This window comes from Garra rufa, chromosome 8 (genome assembly GCF_049309525.1).
Source record: "Garra rufa chromosome 8, GarRuf1.0, whole genome shotgun sequence".
Lineage (NCBI taxonomy): Eukaryota > Metazoa > Chordata > Actinopteri > Cypriniformes > Cyprinidae > Garra > Garra rufa.
Window position 1 is genome coordinate 34,220,156 of NC_133368.1, and position 17,134 is coordinate 34,237,289.

Sequence of the window (17,134 nt, forward strand, 5' to 3'; positions counted from 1 at the left end):
ATATATATATATTTTTTTTGTAATCCATCAGTCTTTTTGAACACATCAGTTGTCAACAATGTTTAATACTCATTTGTTTTCAGACCTGAAATAATTGATCCATAACAAAGTAAAACTAGATATGTTCACATTTTGGATGTATTACATATATTTAAGCATCTGTGATCCCATCTGATCCCAACTTCAGTAAAAAAGTACATAGTGAATGAAAATGTTTTTCCAGCCAAATTGGGTGTAGAAATCGAATCCCATTGGAGAGGAATGTCTCACTGCAGTGTATAATTTTTTTTTATACACACGCATTTCCTTAATTACCTTCATCAAAGCCAAATTTCATTTTGTTTTCCCACCATAATTACTGATTTCCAAATTTCTGGTGTAATTGTATGCTTAATATATTAATTAATTCCATCTGAATAGTGTTAGACTGACAAACATTATGTACAAACGTGAGCTTAAAATGTGCAAATGACATTAGACACTGATATTATAGAAGTTCATTCACAAACATTCTCATTCACTTTTTTTCTTTCCTGAATGTGAAATGTATACTTTTATTTAGCAAAGACTACATTTTTGTTTACATTGTTACAAAAAAATTATATTTGAACTTTATATCCTTCAAAAATAGAGTTACTCCATTTATCGTAATAATATTTTACAATTTGACTTCTTTCTGTATTTTTGATCAAATAAATACAGCCTTAGTTGAGCATTAGAGACTTCAAAATTAAAGATCTTACAGACCTCAAATTTTTAAAAGGTAGTGTTCATCACATTCTTAACGATTGCATTTTATAACTGTTAAAAAACAGATTTCTTTTTGTAAAGAACCATGTAAAGGAAAAGCATCATTATTCCTTCAGCGCAGTACATTTCCCTTAATTTAGCTGAAATATGATCCCTGAGCAGTAGAGCTCAGCATAATTCCACATAAAGGCTCTGAAACAAAATAAGCAAAATAAGCTGTGATTAACACAGCTAACACTCTGATATGAAAGAAGTTATTTAGCTTATTGGCAATTAATGGGTCTGAATAGTTCATAACGAAACCCAGTCATTTTGCTACATCTTGGTTTGCTTTGGAATGTCAGTCAAGGAAACCATCTCGTTTTTTTTACTATCAGAACCTTTCATTTTGTCATCATCTGTGTCGTCTTTGCAAATCTTGTCGAGCTGGTCTGGATCCACGTAAGTGTAGAAATAGGCCATGATGGAGAAGATGATGCTGACAGCCACCAAAAGGCCAGCGAAAAGCAGGAACTCCGACCACTGTAGATTCAAAAAGCAGATTGTCAGTACAGCATCTATGGAATAAAAGCATACAGGTGTTTGGAAGAAAGCCTACTGCATACCTGTTCCATCCCGGCCCCCTCTGCCACAGTCAGTACAATGACATTTCCAGATGCCACAGTCATAAGCCATCCAGCCTGGAGAACAGACTTCATGCTTGCCGGTGCCTATAAACAAAAGCATAGGAATGAGAAATTTATGGACACAAGCTTGAAAGGGTTAGTTCACCCAAAAATGAAAATATTACAAAATGTCCTGGTTCTTCCAAGCCATATAATGGCAGTAAATCAGGCTTAAGATAAAGTTGGATGAAGTCCAATAAAAGTGCTTATAGATTCATAATAAAAAATACTCCACATGGATCCAGGGGGTTAATATAGGCCTCCTAAAGCAAATTCTTGCGTTTTTGTAAGAAAAATGTCCATATTTAAAACTTTATAAACCGTAATCTCTAGCTTCCACTAACTATAATCCTCACGTTCACGAGAGAGGGGCATTCCTGCAGATGAGGTAGGATGTATGTAATATATGCTAGTCTCACAAGAACTAAGTTTTGTTTACAGGCAAGGAAAAACAGTATCCTCTTGGCTTATATGAAAATCCTCCACCATTTTTCTTTACAAATCCTCGTTTTGTACTTCTAATTTTGTGCTTCCGTGTACGGCACTGCATTCCCCAACGTCCAACATCATCTGCTGGAAAATCACAACTCTTTCGTGAACATGCATGCTACAGTTAGTGGAATCTAGAGATTATAGTATATACAGTAAGTTTTAAATCTGGATATTTTTTGCACAAAACTGCAACAATTCACTTCACCCCTGGAGCCATGTGGAGTAGTTTTCATGGATTTATGCACTTTTACTGGACTTCATTCATCTAACTTTATCTTTAACCCCATTCACTGCCATTTAAAAGCTTGGAGGAGCCAGGACTTTTTTTAACATAACATAATGATTGTATTCGTCTGAAAGAAGTCATATACACCTAAGTTGGCTTATAGAGTTGGCTTATAGAGTCATACAGTAATTTTCTTCTTTGGATGAACTGTGGCATTTGACTGACATACCTGTGAGTAGGAGAACTCCAAACCAGTGATGGAGAACATGACTTCTCCAGCAGTGAGGAGGACATACTGTGGAATCTGCCAAGCGATGTGAATGTTGTTGGCTTGGATATCCTCCATCTTTTTCAAAGTAAGACCATTGTTTTCCTGTGGAAATGAACCATAAGCATGTTATTGTGTTATTGTATGTGTAGACTTTTTTTGAAAAATAAAATGCCACTTGATATTTTGTTGTTTGTGGTTGGCAAGCTTTGTTTTTAATGGTGTTGAAAGAAGACTCATTAAGGCTGCATTTATTAAATCCAAAATGCAGTTAAAACAGTAATATTGTGAAAGGCAATTAGACTTTTTTATTTAATATATTTTTAAATGTAATTATTCCTATTATGGCAAAAAATGAACCAGTGTTCAATGTCACATGATCCTTCAGAAATCATTCTAATTTGCTGATTTGATGACATTCTTATCACAGTTAAAAAGGTAAAAATGAATACTTTGATGAATAAAAAGTTCAAAAGAGCTGCATTTATTTATTTATTTTGTATAAAAGACTCTACTCTCACTTTTGATCAACTGAATGCATCCTTTATGATTAAAGGAACGCTCCACTTTTTTTGGAAATAGGCTCATTCTCCAACTCCCCCCGAGTTAATAAGTTGATTTTTACCGTTTTGAAATCCATTCAGCCGTTCTCCTGTTCTGGCGATATCACTTTTAGCATAGCTTAGCATAGATCATTGAATCCTATTAGACCATTAGCATCGCGTTCAAAAATGACCAACGAGTTTCCATATTTGTTGTATTTAAAACTTGACTCTTCTGTAGTTATATCGTATACTAATACCGGTGGAAATGCAAAGCTGCCAGTTTCTAGGCTGATAAGATTAGGAACTACACTCCCATTCCGGCGTAATAGTCAATGAAGTTTGCTGCTGTAACATGGCCGAAGCAGGCGGAGTATTATCAGAAATGAGTTCCCAGCTAGTTTAGCATTTGCACATGTGCTGCATGGTATTACTGCTGCTGCTTCAGCCTTATTACGGCAGCAAACTTCCCTGACTATTACGCCGGAATGGGAGTGTAGTTCCTAATCTTATCAGCCTAGATCTGGCAGCTTTGCATTTCCACCGGTCTTAGTACACAATATAACTACAGAAGAGTCAAGTTTTAAATACAACAAATATGGAAACTCGTTGGTCATTTTTGAACGCGATGCTATTGGTCTAATAGGATTCAATGATCTATGCTAAGCTATGCTAAAAGTGATATCGCCAGAACAGGAGAACGGCTGAATGGATTTCAAAACGGTAAAAATCAACTTATTAACTCGGGGGGAGTTTGAGAATGAGTCTATTTCCAAAAAAAGTGGAGTGTTCCTTTAAAAGCATTCAATTCTGGTCTATTTAAAGGATTAGTCCACTTACAGAATAAACATTTCCTGATTATGTACTCACCCCCATGTCATCCAAGATGTCTATCTTTTTTTATAGTCGCAAAGAAATAGGTTTTTTTTTTTTTTTTTTTTGAGGAAAACATTCCAGAATTTTGTGAACATCAGTAGTGCTCAACGAATTGAAGGTTAAAAATGCAGTTTCAATGCAGCTTCAAAGGGCACTAAATGATACCAGCCAAGGCATAAGGGTCTTATCTAAAAAAAAAAAAAAAATTATATACTTTTTAACCTCAAATGCTCATCTTGTGCTAGCTTTCGATGCCCATGCATACTTTGTGGATTTCGGTTCTAAACATTTAGGGTAGGTCGAAAAACATACATTTTCTCCTCCAACTTTGAAATCGCCCATCACCGTCGGCAGAATTACCATGTCTACAAAGTGAATGTGCAAAGGAGGTCAAACGCCCTTTACAAAAAATGGTAAAACAGCAATGTCAATGTTGAAGATTTTCAAGTTTGAGGAGAAAATTAGATGGTTTTTCAACCTACCCGAAACTGTTTTGAACCAGAGTGCACACATTACAAGACGAGCATCTGAGGTTAAAAAGTATATAAATGTTTTTTTTTTTTTTTTTTTTTTTTTTTAAAGAAAATAACCAATCGTTTCACTAGATGAGACCCTTATTCCTCAACTGGGATCATGTAAAACCCTTTGAAGCTGCGTTTAAACTGCATTTTTAACCTTCAATCCATTGAGCATCTTTGAAGTCCACTATTTGGAGAAAAATCCTTAAATGTTTGCCTTAAAAAAATAAAAATAAAAATTTTGCGAGTCAAGAAAGAAAGACATGAAGATCTTGGATGACATGGGAGTGAGTAAATTATCAGACAGTTTCTATTTGGAAGCGGACTAATCCTCAAATGTATTTAAGGTCTTGTCTTTTTGGTGACACAAGAGGCACAAAACATTTCAATAAATTAAGACTGCAGAACTGCATGTTACATAAGGAAAATATTTTGTCAGAGAAAATCTCACAGACCAGCAAAAAAAATCCTGTAAAACTTTTCATTGAGGTGAGTCCTTATAAAAGTGCAGAGTTAACTATATCTATAACTATGCAGTAAAGTTGCTGAAAAACATTAACTAGAAACTGAGTCACCCACCTTTGAGAGTATGACAGTATAGAAGGCACCAAAATCAAGAAGTCCCAGGTCGATTTGATATTGGTTGGAATCTGTTTTGCAAACTCCTTTATATCTGAAAAAAGAGAGTAAATGAGGTGAAAACTGTGATCAGCAAAGGGGTTACTTGAAACTATATATGGATAATCAAACAGATGTAGAATTAAAATACTCACTCTCCTCTTGGTACACTAACATTGTGAGAAACCCCATAATTAGCAGCAGCATAAAATTCACTGGTGCCAACAGTTATGTTGATATTCTCTGTGTGGGTATTGATGAACCTGAAAAAGACAAATATTTTAACACAGGAGTACTGAGAACGATTTTAGATGATGCCAGTTGTTTTGTTAAAGGTTAGCTTGAATGTATTGATAATTCCAGCAAAACACTAAAGATTAACGAAGCTGTTAAACATCAACTTGAAACAATATAAAACAATGTTCAACTAGGATTAATTTACCTTAGATACGCAGCCCCGGTGTCTGATTTGGTGATGTAATCTTCCACCTGTATTTAGACGTTTAAATAATGTATTGTGGAATGTAATAATATATATGATGGTACAATCTTTGCTGATTAAATCTGAAATAACATTTCACAACCAGCTACTCACCAGTTTGCATACAGTGCCACCAGGTTGTGCAGGGTGCAGGAAGAGACTATAGGCAGTCTTTTCCGTGAACGTGAGTCCACACTGGTATTCGGCCCCATTGTGAAGGACAGTAACTGTGTAGAGCTGGGATTCACCATTAAGCGGAAGACTTGTGTATCCCAAAGGATCCTGCATCACAAGAATGTCTTCGATCATTCAAGAATGTCTTCAACTCATCTGATCAGAATTCAGAGTTGGAACTATACAGTATATCAAAATCATATTCACTCTTATGTAAAGTCCTTGGTAATTTCAAGTAAGACTGATACACTTCTGTTCAAAAGCTTGGAGTTAAGATTTTTTTTTTAATAAAGTGTATACATTATAAAACAGTGATACAGGATTTTTTTTATTAAATCTTGTGAATGGCAGTGGGGAATGACACGGAAGAGAAGAATTGTGGAATAAAGTTATTTTTGTTTTGTTTGCGCACAAGGATTCTCGTAGCTTCATAACATTACTGTTCAACCACTGATATCACAGACTATTTTATCGATGTTCTTACTAGTTTCTAAGCCTTGAACGTGATAATTACATTGCTGTCTATGCAGGGTCTCTCAGATTCAATCAAAAATATCTTAATTTGTGTTTTGAAAATGAACGAAGGTCTTGTTTGGAACGACATGAGGGAATTAATGACAGGATTTTAATTTTTGAGATAACTATCCTTTTAACAGTAGTGTATTATAGTAATACAGTGCCTTGCAAAAGTATTCATACCCCTTCATTTTTTTTTTTCACATTTTGTTTTGTTGCAGCATTATGGTAAACTGCTTTAAATTAGTTTTTCCCCACATCAATTTACACTCCATACACCATAATAATGCCAAAGCAAAAACCCGATTTGCAAATTTTACAAATTTATTAAAAATAAAACACTGAAATAAGTACATTGCATAAGTATTCATACCCTTAACTCAGTACATAGTTGAAGCACCTTTACAGCCTCAAGTCTTTTTGGGTATGATGTGACAAGCTTTGCACATCTGCATTTGGCAATTATCTGCCATTTTTTGCCTCACCTTTTCACCTCTCAAGCTCTGTCAGCTTGGATGGGGGCTTTCTAGAGTCCTAGTTGTTCCAATCGTCTTCCATTATGGATAATGGAGGCTACATGCTTCTGTGAACCTTCAGTGCAGCAGATTTTTTTCTGAACTCTTCTCTAGATCATTGTCTCAACGCAAGTCTGTCACTGAGCTCTACAGGCAGTTATTTTGACCTCAGTACTTGGCTTTTGCTCTGATATGCATTTTCAGCTGTTAGACCTTTTCTGAGAGGTGTGTGCCTTTCTAAATCATACTCATTCAAATGAATTTGCCACAGTTTATCTTCACTCGAAGTGTAGTAACATCTAGAAGCAATATGAATGCTCCTGAGCTAAATTTCGAGTGTCCCAGAAAAGTGTATGAATACTTATGCAAAAGGATCTTTTCAGTTTTTTATTTTTAATAAATTTGCACAAATGTTAAAAACCTATTTTTTGCTTTGCCATTATGGAGTAGGAAGTGTAGATTGATGTGTGAAAAAAAGTCATTTAAAGTAGTTTAACATAAGGCAGCAACATAACAAAATGTGAAAAAAAAAATGAAGGGGTATAAATAATTTCGCAAGGCACTGTATATAATAAAAGACATACTGTATATGGATGCAATAAAATGCAATTGTGTTTTTCTGTATGGATGTTACCTCATGTGATTTATGTGGCTCTGAGAAGACATTGTGACCTGGAAACTGCACGGTGGCGTCTGAACCCATCAGATTGTAAACCTGAACAAGGCTTTCTTTGGCAGGAGAAGGCTCCACAACTGTTTTCTGGACACAGAGATGAAATGTATCTTTCAGTTCAAATTGACAAGCTCTAAATGACTGCTTTTAGTGGTCCCACAGAAGATCTTTAGATAAAATGTAGTATTATTTGGAGAATGTACATACAATTACGTTGATTTCCACGACAGTTGCGGCACAGAATGCAAGTGCAGCAAGGATCATGCCTACAGCCATCTTCCTTAGTGGACTGAAAACGAACAAGACAAATTGCATGTGAAAATTGAAATAGAAAAAGTTAGTAAGTAATCAAATGAGTGTCATGTTAACACATATGTGACCCAGGACCACAAAATCAGTCTTAAGTAGATTGTATGGGTCAAAATGATCTTTTTTATGCCAAAAATAATTAGGATAACGAGATCCATGTTCCATGAAGATATTTTGTGAATTTTCTACCGTAAATATATCAAAACTTAATTTTTGATTAGTAATATGCATTGCTAAGAACTTCATTTGGACAACTTTAAAGGTGATTTTCTCAATATTTAGATTTTTTTGAGCCCTCAGATTCCAGATTGTTTAATTAGTTTCTCGTCCAAATATCTCAATTTTTGACCCTTTTGACTGGTTTTGTGGCCCAGGGTCAAATATAATCTTTATATCTTATAAATATACATAACATTTTCTCCAAACTAATGTTTTGCCCTACAGACTTCCATTGAAAAAGCATTACTGTAAACATTATTTTGTTTATTATTGTTCATTTATTATTGTGTGTACATTTCCCAAATCTTAAACCCAAAAAACATCCCATTAAGGAAGTACTGTAAAGTGTGTATATATGTGGACTGCAATATATTATTAAAACTGAAATATACATGTTATGTCAGGGTTCATCAAATCTTGCCCTGGAAGGCCAATGCCCTACAGTATTTATCTACAACCCAGAGGCCCTCCAAAATCAGATTTGAGGAACCCTGTGTGATGTGATTGTGCATTTACACTGCACTCACGTGAGTTTGATCCGACACAGCCCTATCAGCGGGTATATGCCCATGTCAAAGATTGGAATAAACACCAGAATCAGCAAAGCATTCAGCATCTAAACAACACAGAAACACATCCCCGCCAAATGACACTATAATCACTGCATACAGAAAAGACATTGATTATAAAGGTGATAATAAAATTTTGTTGCTGAGGTTTTTACAACCCATCATAAACTGACATTTTTGTAAAACAGTACAACAGAGCACGAAGCAGTAAATGTTTAGGATTTATATCTTCAGTAAATCCTTTTTGTCAGATGAGCACATATAAAATTTAACCATGTATTTATGTAAAATGGCTAACTAAGATTTTAAGTCATGTTTTAACATATTGATAAATATAATTATTTATTTTGTATATACAAACCTTCTAAAATATTGAGACCATATGGAAAATATAGGATTTTTTTTTTTTTTTTCAAATTAAAATTAAATTCAAAATTATTAAAAATATTAAACATGATAAAGTCTAGATGGAAAATTCAGGGGAAAAAATATTTAAGTTTTAAATAAATGATAATGTATTAATTAAATTCAAAACATGATATGGTTAAGATAAAAAAAAATTCTGAAAGAAACGATAATGTATTTTTATTAACATAAATGTATTCTATAAGCCAGGCTTTAAACATAAATTGTATCGTTAAAAATCCAATCCTGCTTTAGTCTATGTATGTGCTTGTCAGTCTGACAAACTTTCTGTCTGTTTGTCTCACCTGCATTTGATCAGGCTTTACTACGAAGCCTCCACCCTGTAAAACAAATTAGGAACTCATTAGTAAGATTTCTAGCTAAAAGAGGACATTTGTTTTTATTTCATGGGGTCTTTAAGCTTGGGTAGAGTAAAAAATACATTTTAACATTGGAAAAAATTACACATTTCAACTCTACTCTGCAGCATTTGAATTTCTACAACAAGAACTGTTATAAAGTGTTAGATATTTATAACCTTTGGATACAGTAGTGATAAAACCCTGTTTACAGTTATCAAAAAATATAATCAGATCACTTCAAGGACATCATGTTATCTTATTTTATCTGCTATATGTGACCCTGGACCACAAAACCAGTCTTAAGTCGCTGGGGTATATTTGTAGCAATAGTCAAAAATACATTGCATGGGTCAAAATTTTTGATTTTTCTTTTATGCCAAAAATCATTAAGAAATTAAGTAAAGTTCATGTTCCATGAAGATTTTTTGTAAAATTCCTACTGTAAACATATCAAAATGTAATTTTTGATTTGTAATATGCATTGTTAAGAACCTAATTTGGACAACTTTAAAGGTGATTTTCTCAGTCTTTTAGATTTTTTTGCATCCTCAGATTTCTGATTTCAAATAGATGTATCTCAGTCAAATATTGTCCTATCCTAACAAACCATACATCAATAAAAAGCTTATTTATTGAGCTTTCATATGATGTATAAATCTCAGTTTTGTCAAATTTAACCTTATGACTGGTTTTGTGGTCCAGGGTCACATATTGTTTAATTACTTAGAATATCAAACTAATATTATAGGATATGACAATTGCTTTCACTATCCTAACAATCTTGCATTCCCAAATGTATAACTACCCTCTGATAAACCAATTCCTGTTAAGTATTGATATCTTTCTACTGAAGGTCATTCCAAAAAGGACTTACAAAATCCATGTTCATTCGAGTGGCCTGAAGAGTCCAGCGTGAACCCTGGGAAAAAACAAAGATAGCGGTTCTTAATCGAATTATTCTTGTAATTCAATTAAGTCATTTTCTGATAAAGTATCTTTAGAGGTTGTACAGTGCTGTGATCAGGAAAGCAATGTCCACTTGTTGCCTACATTATTATGTCCAACAGACATTATTCTGATATTAAAGGAATTCATGATGAACATGAGGAATCAAGAAATTCTTTTTTATTCTTTTATTCATTTGTGGGTGTACTGTCCCTTCAAGTGAAAATAAAAAGGATATCAACTGAATATAATCTTTTACCTGCTGGTCAAAGAGAGCCCAAAACATGGGCAATGGAATATAAAGAATCTGCACCCTCAACACCATTTTAATTTCCTCAATGAGCCGCTTCTGTAAAAAAAAATAATCAAAATCATAGGTTAAAAATGAATACATTTGGATCATGGAGAAACACATGATTTCAACTTTCTAGATTTGGCTCATACAGTAACTGAAACACACCGGGTACTTCTCTTCTGCCCAATCCAGCCAGTGTTTCCTTTCTGGGCTGTTTTTGGAATTCCTCCATCGATTTTTTATAGCAAACTGGTAAAAAGAGTGTAAAAGATGACCGTTAGCCTTCTTTTCATGCCTTAGATCCTTTAGTAACATATTAAAGAAAGCTGTTGAGCTGTTGACAAGATTTACTCACCCCTATACATTTGCAGACTCGCCCCAGGACATTTCCTTCCGGAGGACTTTTCTTATACAGCCCACTTCCAGAGATAAATACCACTACATGAATAGGTACAAAGTTAATTAAATGCCTAGTAAGTTAAATGAGGACCCTGACAGGGATGTAGAAATAGCATGCTCTTCACCAGCAAGCAGTAATAATCAAGTATCAGTTCATACATGCGTATATAATGTGATTAATTTTAAAAAGCTTCCACTGCTAAATAAACAAATAGATTGGAAATGCATTAACATTTATGCATTTAGAACACACTTTTATTCAAAGCAACTACTGTATGTGTATATGGTCCATCCAGTTTTCAGACAAAGGCTTAATCTCCTCTTTTTTCATACAGGATTCATGGTACAGTGAATGGGGTTCGCTAATGTGCTATCATAACATACTGGGATTGCCGGGAGTTAAATATACATGCTTACTGAGAGCAGCTGGATTCACAAATGCAATCCACTGGGATTGCCAAAAATAGAGAGGACCCTCACCTAAGGCAATGATCATTAAAACAGCAGGAACTCCAAAGGCCAGGGCGTAGCAATCATCTCCAAAGCACTTCACATCACCTGTGGAGTTTATATGTAATGATGATCTTGGCTTTCTCTAATTGGCATAATGTTCACACTTTATGACTGTCATATCCTTGTAATTGTAATTGTAGCCTTATCAGGGAAGATAACCTTCAGACTGACCTCTTAGAATTGGTGTGACAATGGTTGATAGGACACTTCCAGCGTTGATTGACATGTAAAAGATAGAGAAGAATTTTCTCCTCTCATCTTTCTGAATAGAAGAAGGGTTAAAAGAAGTTAGATATGGTAAAGACACAAACAAATCAAAAGTTGTCAGTTAGATTTGAAATCAGCAAAATTATATCTTAAAAACTTGTACTAAATCTTGTCATTACAATTATAATATGAAAAAAAAAAAAAATTATATATATATATATATATATATATATATATACACATATGTGACCCTGGACCACAAAACCAGTCTTAAGTCGCTGGGGTATGTTTGTAGCAATAGCCAAAAATACATTGCATGGGTCAAAATTTTGGATTTTTCTTTTATGCCAAAAATCATTAGGAAATTAAGTAAAGATCATGTTCCATGAAGATTTTTTGTAAAATTCCTACTATAAATATATCAAAATGTAATTTTTGATTAGTAATATGCATTGTTAAGAACTTAATTTGGACAACTTTAAAGGTGATTTTCTCAGTATTTTGAATTTTTTGCACCCTCAGATTCCTGATTTTCAAATAGATGTATCTCGGCCAAATATTGTCCTACCCTAACAAACCATACATCAATAGAAAGCTTACCTATTGAGCTTTCATATGATGTATATATATCTCAGTTTTGTAAAATTTAACCTTATGACTGGTTTTGTGGTCCAGGGTCACATATATATATTGAATGTTTAAGCAGTCTGTTACTTATTGTTTGTGGCCCTGGACTACAAAACCAGTCAAAGGGTTAATTTTTTTAAATGTATAGATTATACATGAATAAAAAAGATTACCATTGATGTATGGTTTGTTAGGACAGAACAATACTAGGTCGAGATACAACTATTTGAAAACCTGGAATCTGAGGGTGCAAAAATAATCAAAATAGAGAAAATCACCTTTAAAGTGGTCTAAATAAAGTTCTTAGCAATGCATATTACTAATCAAAAATTAAGTTTTGATATATTTACGGTAGGAAATTTACAAAATATCTTCATGGAACATGATCTTAATACCTGGCTATTGCTACAAATATATCCATGCTACTTACTACTAGTTTTGTGGTCCAGGGTCAAATTTTATCTTAGGTTGTGTGAATATTGGCTCAATCTCAGATTTTACTGTGCTTTATAACAAAAATTACTTGACGTTTTTAAAATATTAAATGAGCAAATTTGAAAATTTATGAATTTGACAGGTGTAAATAAGGCAACAGTAACTGAAATAATTTATATTGTGACTTACATTCTCTTCATCAAACTGGTCACCGCCAAATGCTGCAACGCATGGTTTGATGCCTCCTGTCCCAAAAGCTATGAGGATCAGACCAAGCATTGACAAAACCCTACAAGGACACAACAAAATGTTTTTTTTTTTTTATTTACTGTATCATCTCACAGTAGCGTGCTACATCCTGACTGGCATCAAAAGAAACTTACACATGAACAGTGCTGTCCCCCACATCAGGAATGGCTCCGACAGACTTGACCACATGACCAATCACATAGACTATAGACAGATAGATGATGGTTCTGTGAACAGAATAGAAAAATGTTATTTTCAAATCAACTTTACTATAATTTATCTATTGAGTATTATGTGCAAAAAGACTATGAGCTGTATTCTTAAGAAACAGAACTTTTTCAAAGCTTATATAAAATTAGCACGGTTACTAAGAAGATAGGATATGATTCTGAGTTAGTATGTTTCTGTAATACAGCATTACATGACTTACTTGAACTTCCCCAACCATGAGTCAGCTATCACAGCCCCCAGAAGTGGAGTGAAGTAACACAGGCTTGAAAAAGCATGGTACACAGCAGTAGACAGATTCTTGTCCCAGTGCAAGTATTGTATGAAGTAAAGCGTGAGCACCGCTTTATAAATAAATTGCACAGTAATTAATACATCAGTACATTTTTATAAAAGTATAAAAAGTTAAAAGTTAAAAGTTATAAAAGTTATATGTGATACTGAACCACGAAACCACTCATAAGGGTCAATTTTTTTAAAATTGAGATTTATACATCATCTGAAAGCTGAATAAATAAGCTTTATATTGATTTTGTTAAGATATTACAACTATTTGAAAATCTGAAATCTGAGGGTGCAAAAAAAAATCTAAACACTGAGAAAATCGCCTTTAAAGTTGTCCAAATGAAGCATAGCAATGCATATTACTGATCAAAAATTAAGTTTTGATATATTTACAGTAGGAAATTTATAAAATATCTTAATGAAACATGATCTTTACTTAATATCCTAATGATTTTTGGCATAAAAGACAAATAGATCCTTTTGACCCATACAATGTATTGTTGGCTATTGCTACAAATATATCCCTGCTCCTTAAGACTCGTTTTGTGGTCCAGGGTCACGTATTAGATTACAGAGATTTTCTTTAAATGTGCAAAAATACAATAAAACTACCATCTTTTTTCCCCCCCAAAACATCCAAGTTTATAATTTAATTACCTTTCATTCCATAGTAGGAGAATCTCTCGCAGAACTCATTGACCACAATGAAGGCAATGCTAACTGGGTAGTTAGTGCCACATAATTTCTGAGTGTAAGCAAAGAAGCATTTGATTACAAAACAGACTTGTCACATTTATACTAAAAGTAACCAAAGGATAATTATTTATATCCTCATTTTAAATCCGACTCATCGAAATGATAGTAAAAGTCAAAAATTACCAGGGAGCAGGTTAAAAAAAAAGACCGAACATGACAAAAAATGCCCCCATGTTGAATTCCTTTGTTTTGTTTATGTCTAAGGTTTATGATATAGCACAATATCCTATCTTTTTCAGCAGCTTTACACATTGTAGTGACTTACTACCATCAGATACCATCAGATATGTGAGGGGCAAGTTATGTTGAGTCGTTAGTTAAAATTACACATTTTGCAATGTGTAACAAAAGAAAAAAGGTGAAATAACTCTTACCGGTGAGCGCTTTCCTTTTCCATGGTCCTCTGCATCAACACTTTTGTCTAGAGTAGAAAAATCAGAGAAAGGCAGAATTAGCTAGTACAAGTGTGGAATTTTAAAACTGATGTAAACAATAATGTTGATCAGTTTTTAAAACAGAAATAAAAAGCCTATATGCAGTGCACTTTTTTATTTGGTTAAGTAGCAAGCAGTTGATAAAGGCACATTTCCACTACTTGCAAGACTACCCAACATTGTTTTTCCCACAGGCGCCACTGTTGCATTCACATTCTTATTGTTTGGCAGTGCATCATATTTCGCATTGGCAATCTCAAGTACATGATATATGCATGTCGCAAAGTTGGTTTACACGCAAACATGAATCTTTACAACTATTTTAATCTCTAAAAGTTGCAAAAATGCTCATTCCACGCCAATTTACAACAACACAAACAAATCTCGTGGAGACGACTTCAAAATTGTTTAACCTTTTACATCGGAGACATTTATTAAAAGCATTTGAAATTTGAGTTTAAACTTAAAAAACAGTCCTTGTTACCCTCCACTTTTTCCATGTCTTCAATGAATCCAAGTGTTTATTTAGACACTCAACATCTAGTGGATTCCTGAGCACGCATCCAAGTCCGTCCCTTCAAAGTGAGTGAAAACTCATCCGCCTCACGGCTGCTATTAAAGCTTTTTAACCTTCTTAGGTTAATGTTCTACTTCATGACAAAGAATCCGTAAGTCCGAACCGGGCGGGTCGATGTGCCACATGAGACCCAAAGCATGCATCAGATTATGTGGTTTATGCGGGAGCTGCACGCTCCTAAACTGTTAATGTATAAACGAACGCTGCAGACAAACTAACGTAAACAACTGGCTGAGAAAAGTTTTGACTTCGGTGTAGTTACATTGTAGTATCTTTCCTCGAGTTGTATTTCAGGCTGTTGTGGTACATGTGCCCTAATTAGTAAACTTGTGCCCCCTTCAGTGCAGCTCCCACTTCTTTCTGTAACAGGCGGAGCCATTTCAACATCTAACTGACTGGCGGTCAGTCAAAAACAGTGAACAAGAACTTTAGTTGAATGGTTCTTTAGTCCAAATGTTCTCCAAACAGACGAATAATAGTGAGAACTGTATCAATGAGAATTATATTTTAAGTTTTTTTTTTATATATATAATTCTGCAAGGATGCATTAAACTGATCAAAAGTAACAGTATTTTTTTTTACATGGTTATAAACTATTAATTTTTACAACTGATACATTACAAAAATACAGTTCTTCTAAACTTCCTGAGAAAAGTATCAGTGTCCACAAAAATATTAAAACTGTTTCTGACATTGATAACAATAAGAAATGTTTCTTAAACATCTAATCAGCATATTAAAATGATTTCTGAAGCATCATGTGACACTAAAGACTGAAAATTAAGCTTTGCCAAACCAGGAATAAATTACTGTTTAAAATATATTACATTTTAAAAAGGTTGTTTAAAATTAATATGATAAACAATATCTCTGTTTTAATGTATTCATCAAACAAATGTAACCTTGGTGAAACTGACAGCCTCACAAATATATCAAAATGACCCTCCAAAAAAGCATCATATCATTGAGCAATAAATAAATTATGTAGCCTAAGCAATTAGGTATAAAAGGTATTTGTGTGTTACTTTTTTAATAAGGATAGTTCACCCCAAAATTAAAATTCTGTCATTAATTACTCACCCTCATGCCATTCCAAAACCGTAAGACTTTTGTTCATCTTCGGATCACAAATTAAGATATTTTTTGATAAAAACTCTGAGAACTAATTAAGGCCCAGAAAGGTAGTAAAGACATCATTCAACTGTAATGTTATGAAGCTATTAGACTGACATGGAAGAGAAGAAATTGTTGAATAAAGTTGTCATTTTGTTTTCTTTATGCACAAAAAGTATTCTCGTAGCTCAAAATATCGCAATTCTCATCAAAAATATTTTAATTTGAACCAAGGTCTTACAGGTTTGGAACAAAATGAGGGTGAGTAATTAATGAGAGAATTTAAATTTTTGGGTGAACTATCCCTTTAAATAAGTTTGGTCAATGCTGTCCTTCCGCTAAAAATAGTTCCTGACAGCAACAGTAAACGGCCATATTGGCAGCACTGAATGTAAACAATGCCACTGAACCGAACGAAACATGCATATTTCGCTGATTATTGCTGCTGAAAGTGGTAATTTATTATCATGTTTTAGGCTGTACTAATCAGTCAGACCGGGAAAAACATTTGGTATTAGGCTACTATAGACTGCCAAAAGTTAACAAATCAAGGACATGAGTGCAAAAAACTGTAGTTGGCCAAACTGAACCAGGATTTCCAGAGCAAGAATCTTGACAACAATTTGACAATTTGTGTTTGTTTTTATCTTTTCCGGTCAGGTAGGTGAAATATTAGTATGTATCTTTACCACCTATAAACATTAGTTTGTCAAGCTTTTGCACCCATGCTTACTAGTTCCTTCTCTATATAATTTAGCAGCTTTCATATGTTTTTTTCTGTGGTTTAGACAGCATCAATTAGCAGATTTTGTTTACATCCAAGTAGGTATCTCCAATATGGCTGTGCATCCAGTAATTGGCCAAATCATGACGTAAAAGATCAAACCCTCTAT

The 17,134-nt window shown here is 33.9% G+C and overlaps 1 protein-coding gene across 2 annotated transcripts; it reads right to left on the reverse strand.

Annotated features, from left to right (window-relative positions):
- Window positions 1-47: 47 nt before the first annotated feature.
- On the reverse strand, window positions 48-15,326 carry slc15a2 (solute carrier family 15 member 2). 2 transcript variants are annotated; one of them, XM_073846305.1, is made up of 23 exons: window positions 15,036-15,326; window positions 14,492-14,553; window positions 14,019-14,106; window positions 13,279-13,420; window positions 12,983-13,075; window positions 12,789-12,888; window positions 11,502-11,592; window positions 11,298-11,375; window positions 10,774-10,856; window positions 10,584-10,667; window positions 10,383-10,472; window positions 10,053-10,097; window positions 9,122-9,157; window positions 8,370-8,458; window positions 7,522-7,603; window positions 7,276-7,401; window positions 5,551-5,718; window positions 5,398-5,444; window positions 5,111-5,218; window positions 4,917-5,010; window positions 2,363-2,506; window positions 1,356-1,460; window positions 48-1,272 (listed from the first exon to the last, which is right to left on the reverse strand). In XM_073846305.1, the coding sequence occupies exons 1-23, from the start codon at window positions 15,049-15,051 to the stop codon at window positions 1,066-1,068; spliced, it is 2,178 nt and encodes a 725-aa protein (XP_073702406.1). In that variant the 5' UTR covers window positions 15,052-15,326; the 3' UTR covers window positions 48-1,065. The 2 variants fall into 2 exon arrangements, with proteins under 2 accessions (XP_073702406.1, XP_073702407.1); XM_073846306.1 differs by having other exon boundaries at window positions 14,492-14,538; window positions 15,036-15,324.
- Window positions 15,327-17,134: the final 1,808 nt, after the last annotated feature.

Coding starts and splice junctions, on each gene's coding strand:
- slc15a2 (XM_073846305.1), bottom strand. Junction 10,668..10,773: donor GAGTCTGCAAATGTATAGGG/GTGAGTAAATCT, acceptor TCTTTTTACCAG/TTTGCTATAAAAAATCGATG. Junction 5,719..7,275: donor AGCCACATAAATCACATGAG/GTAACATCCATA, acceptor CTTGTGATGCAG/GATCCTTTGGGATACACAAG.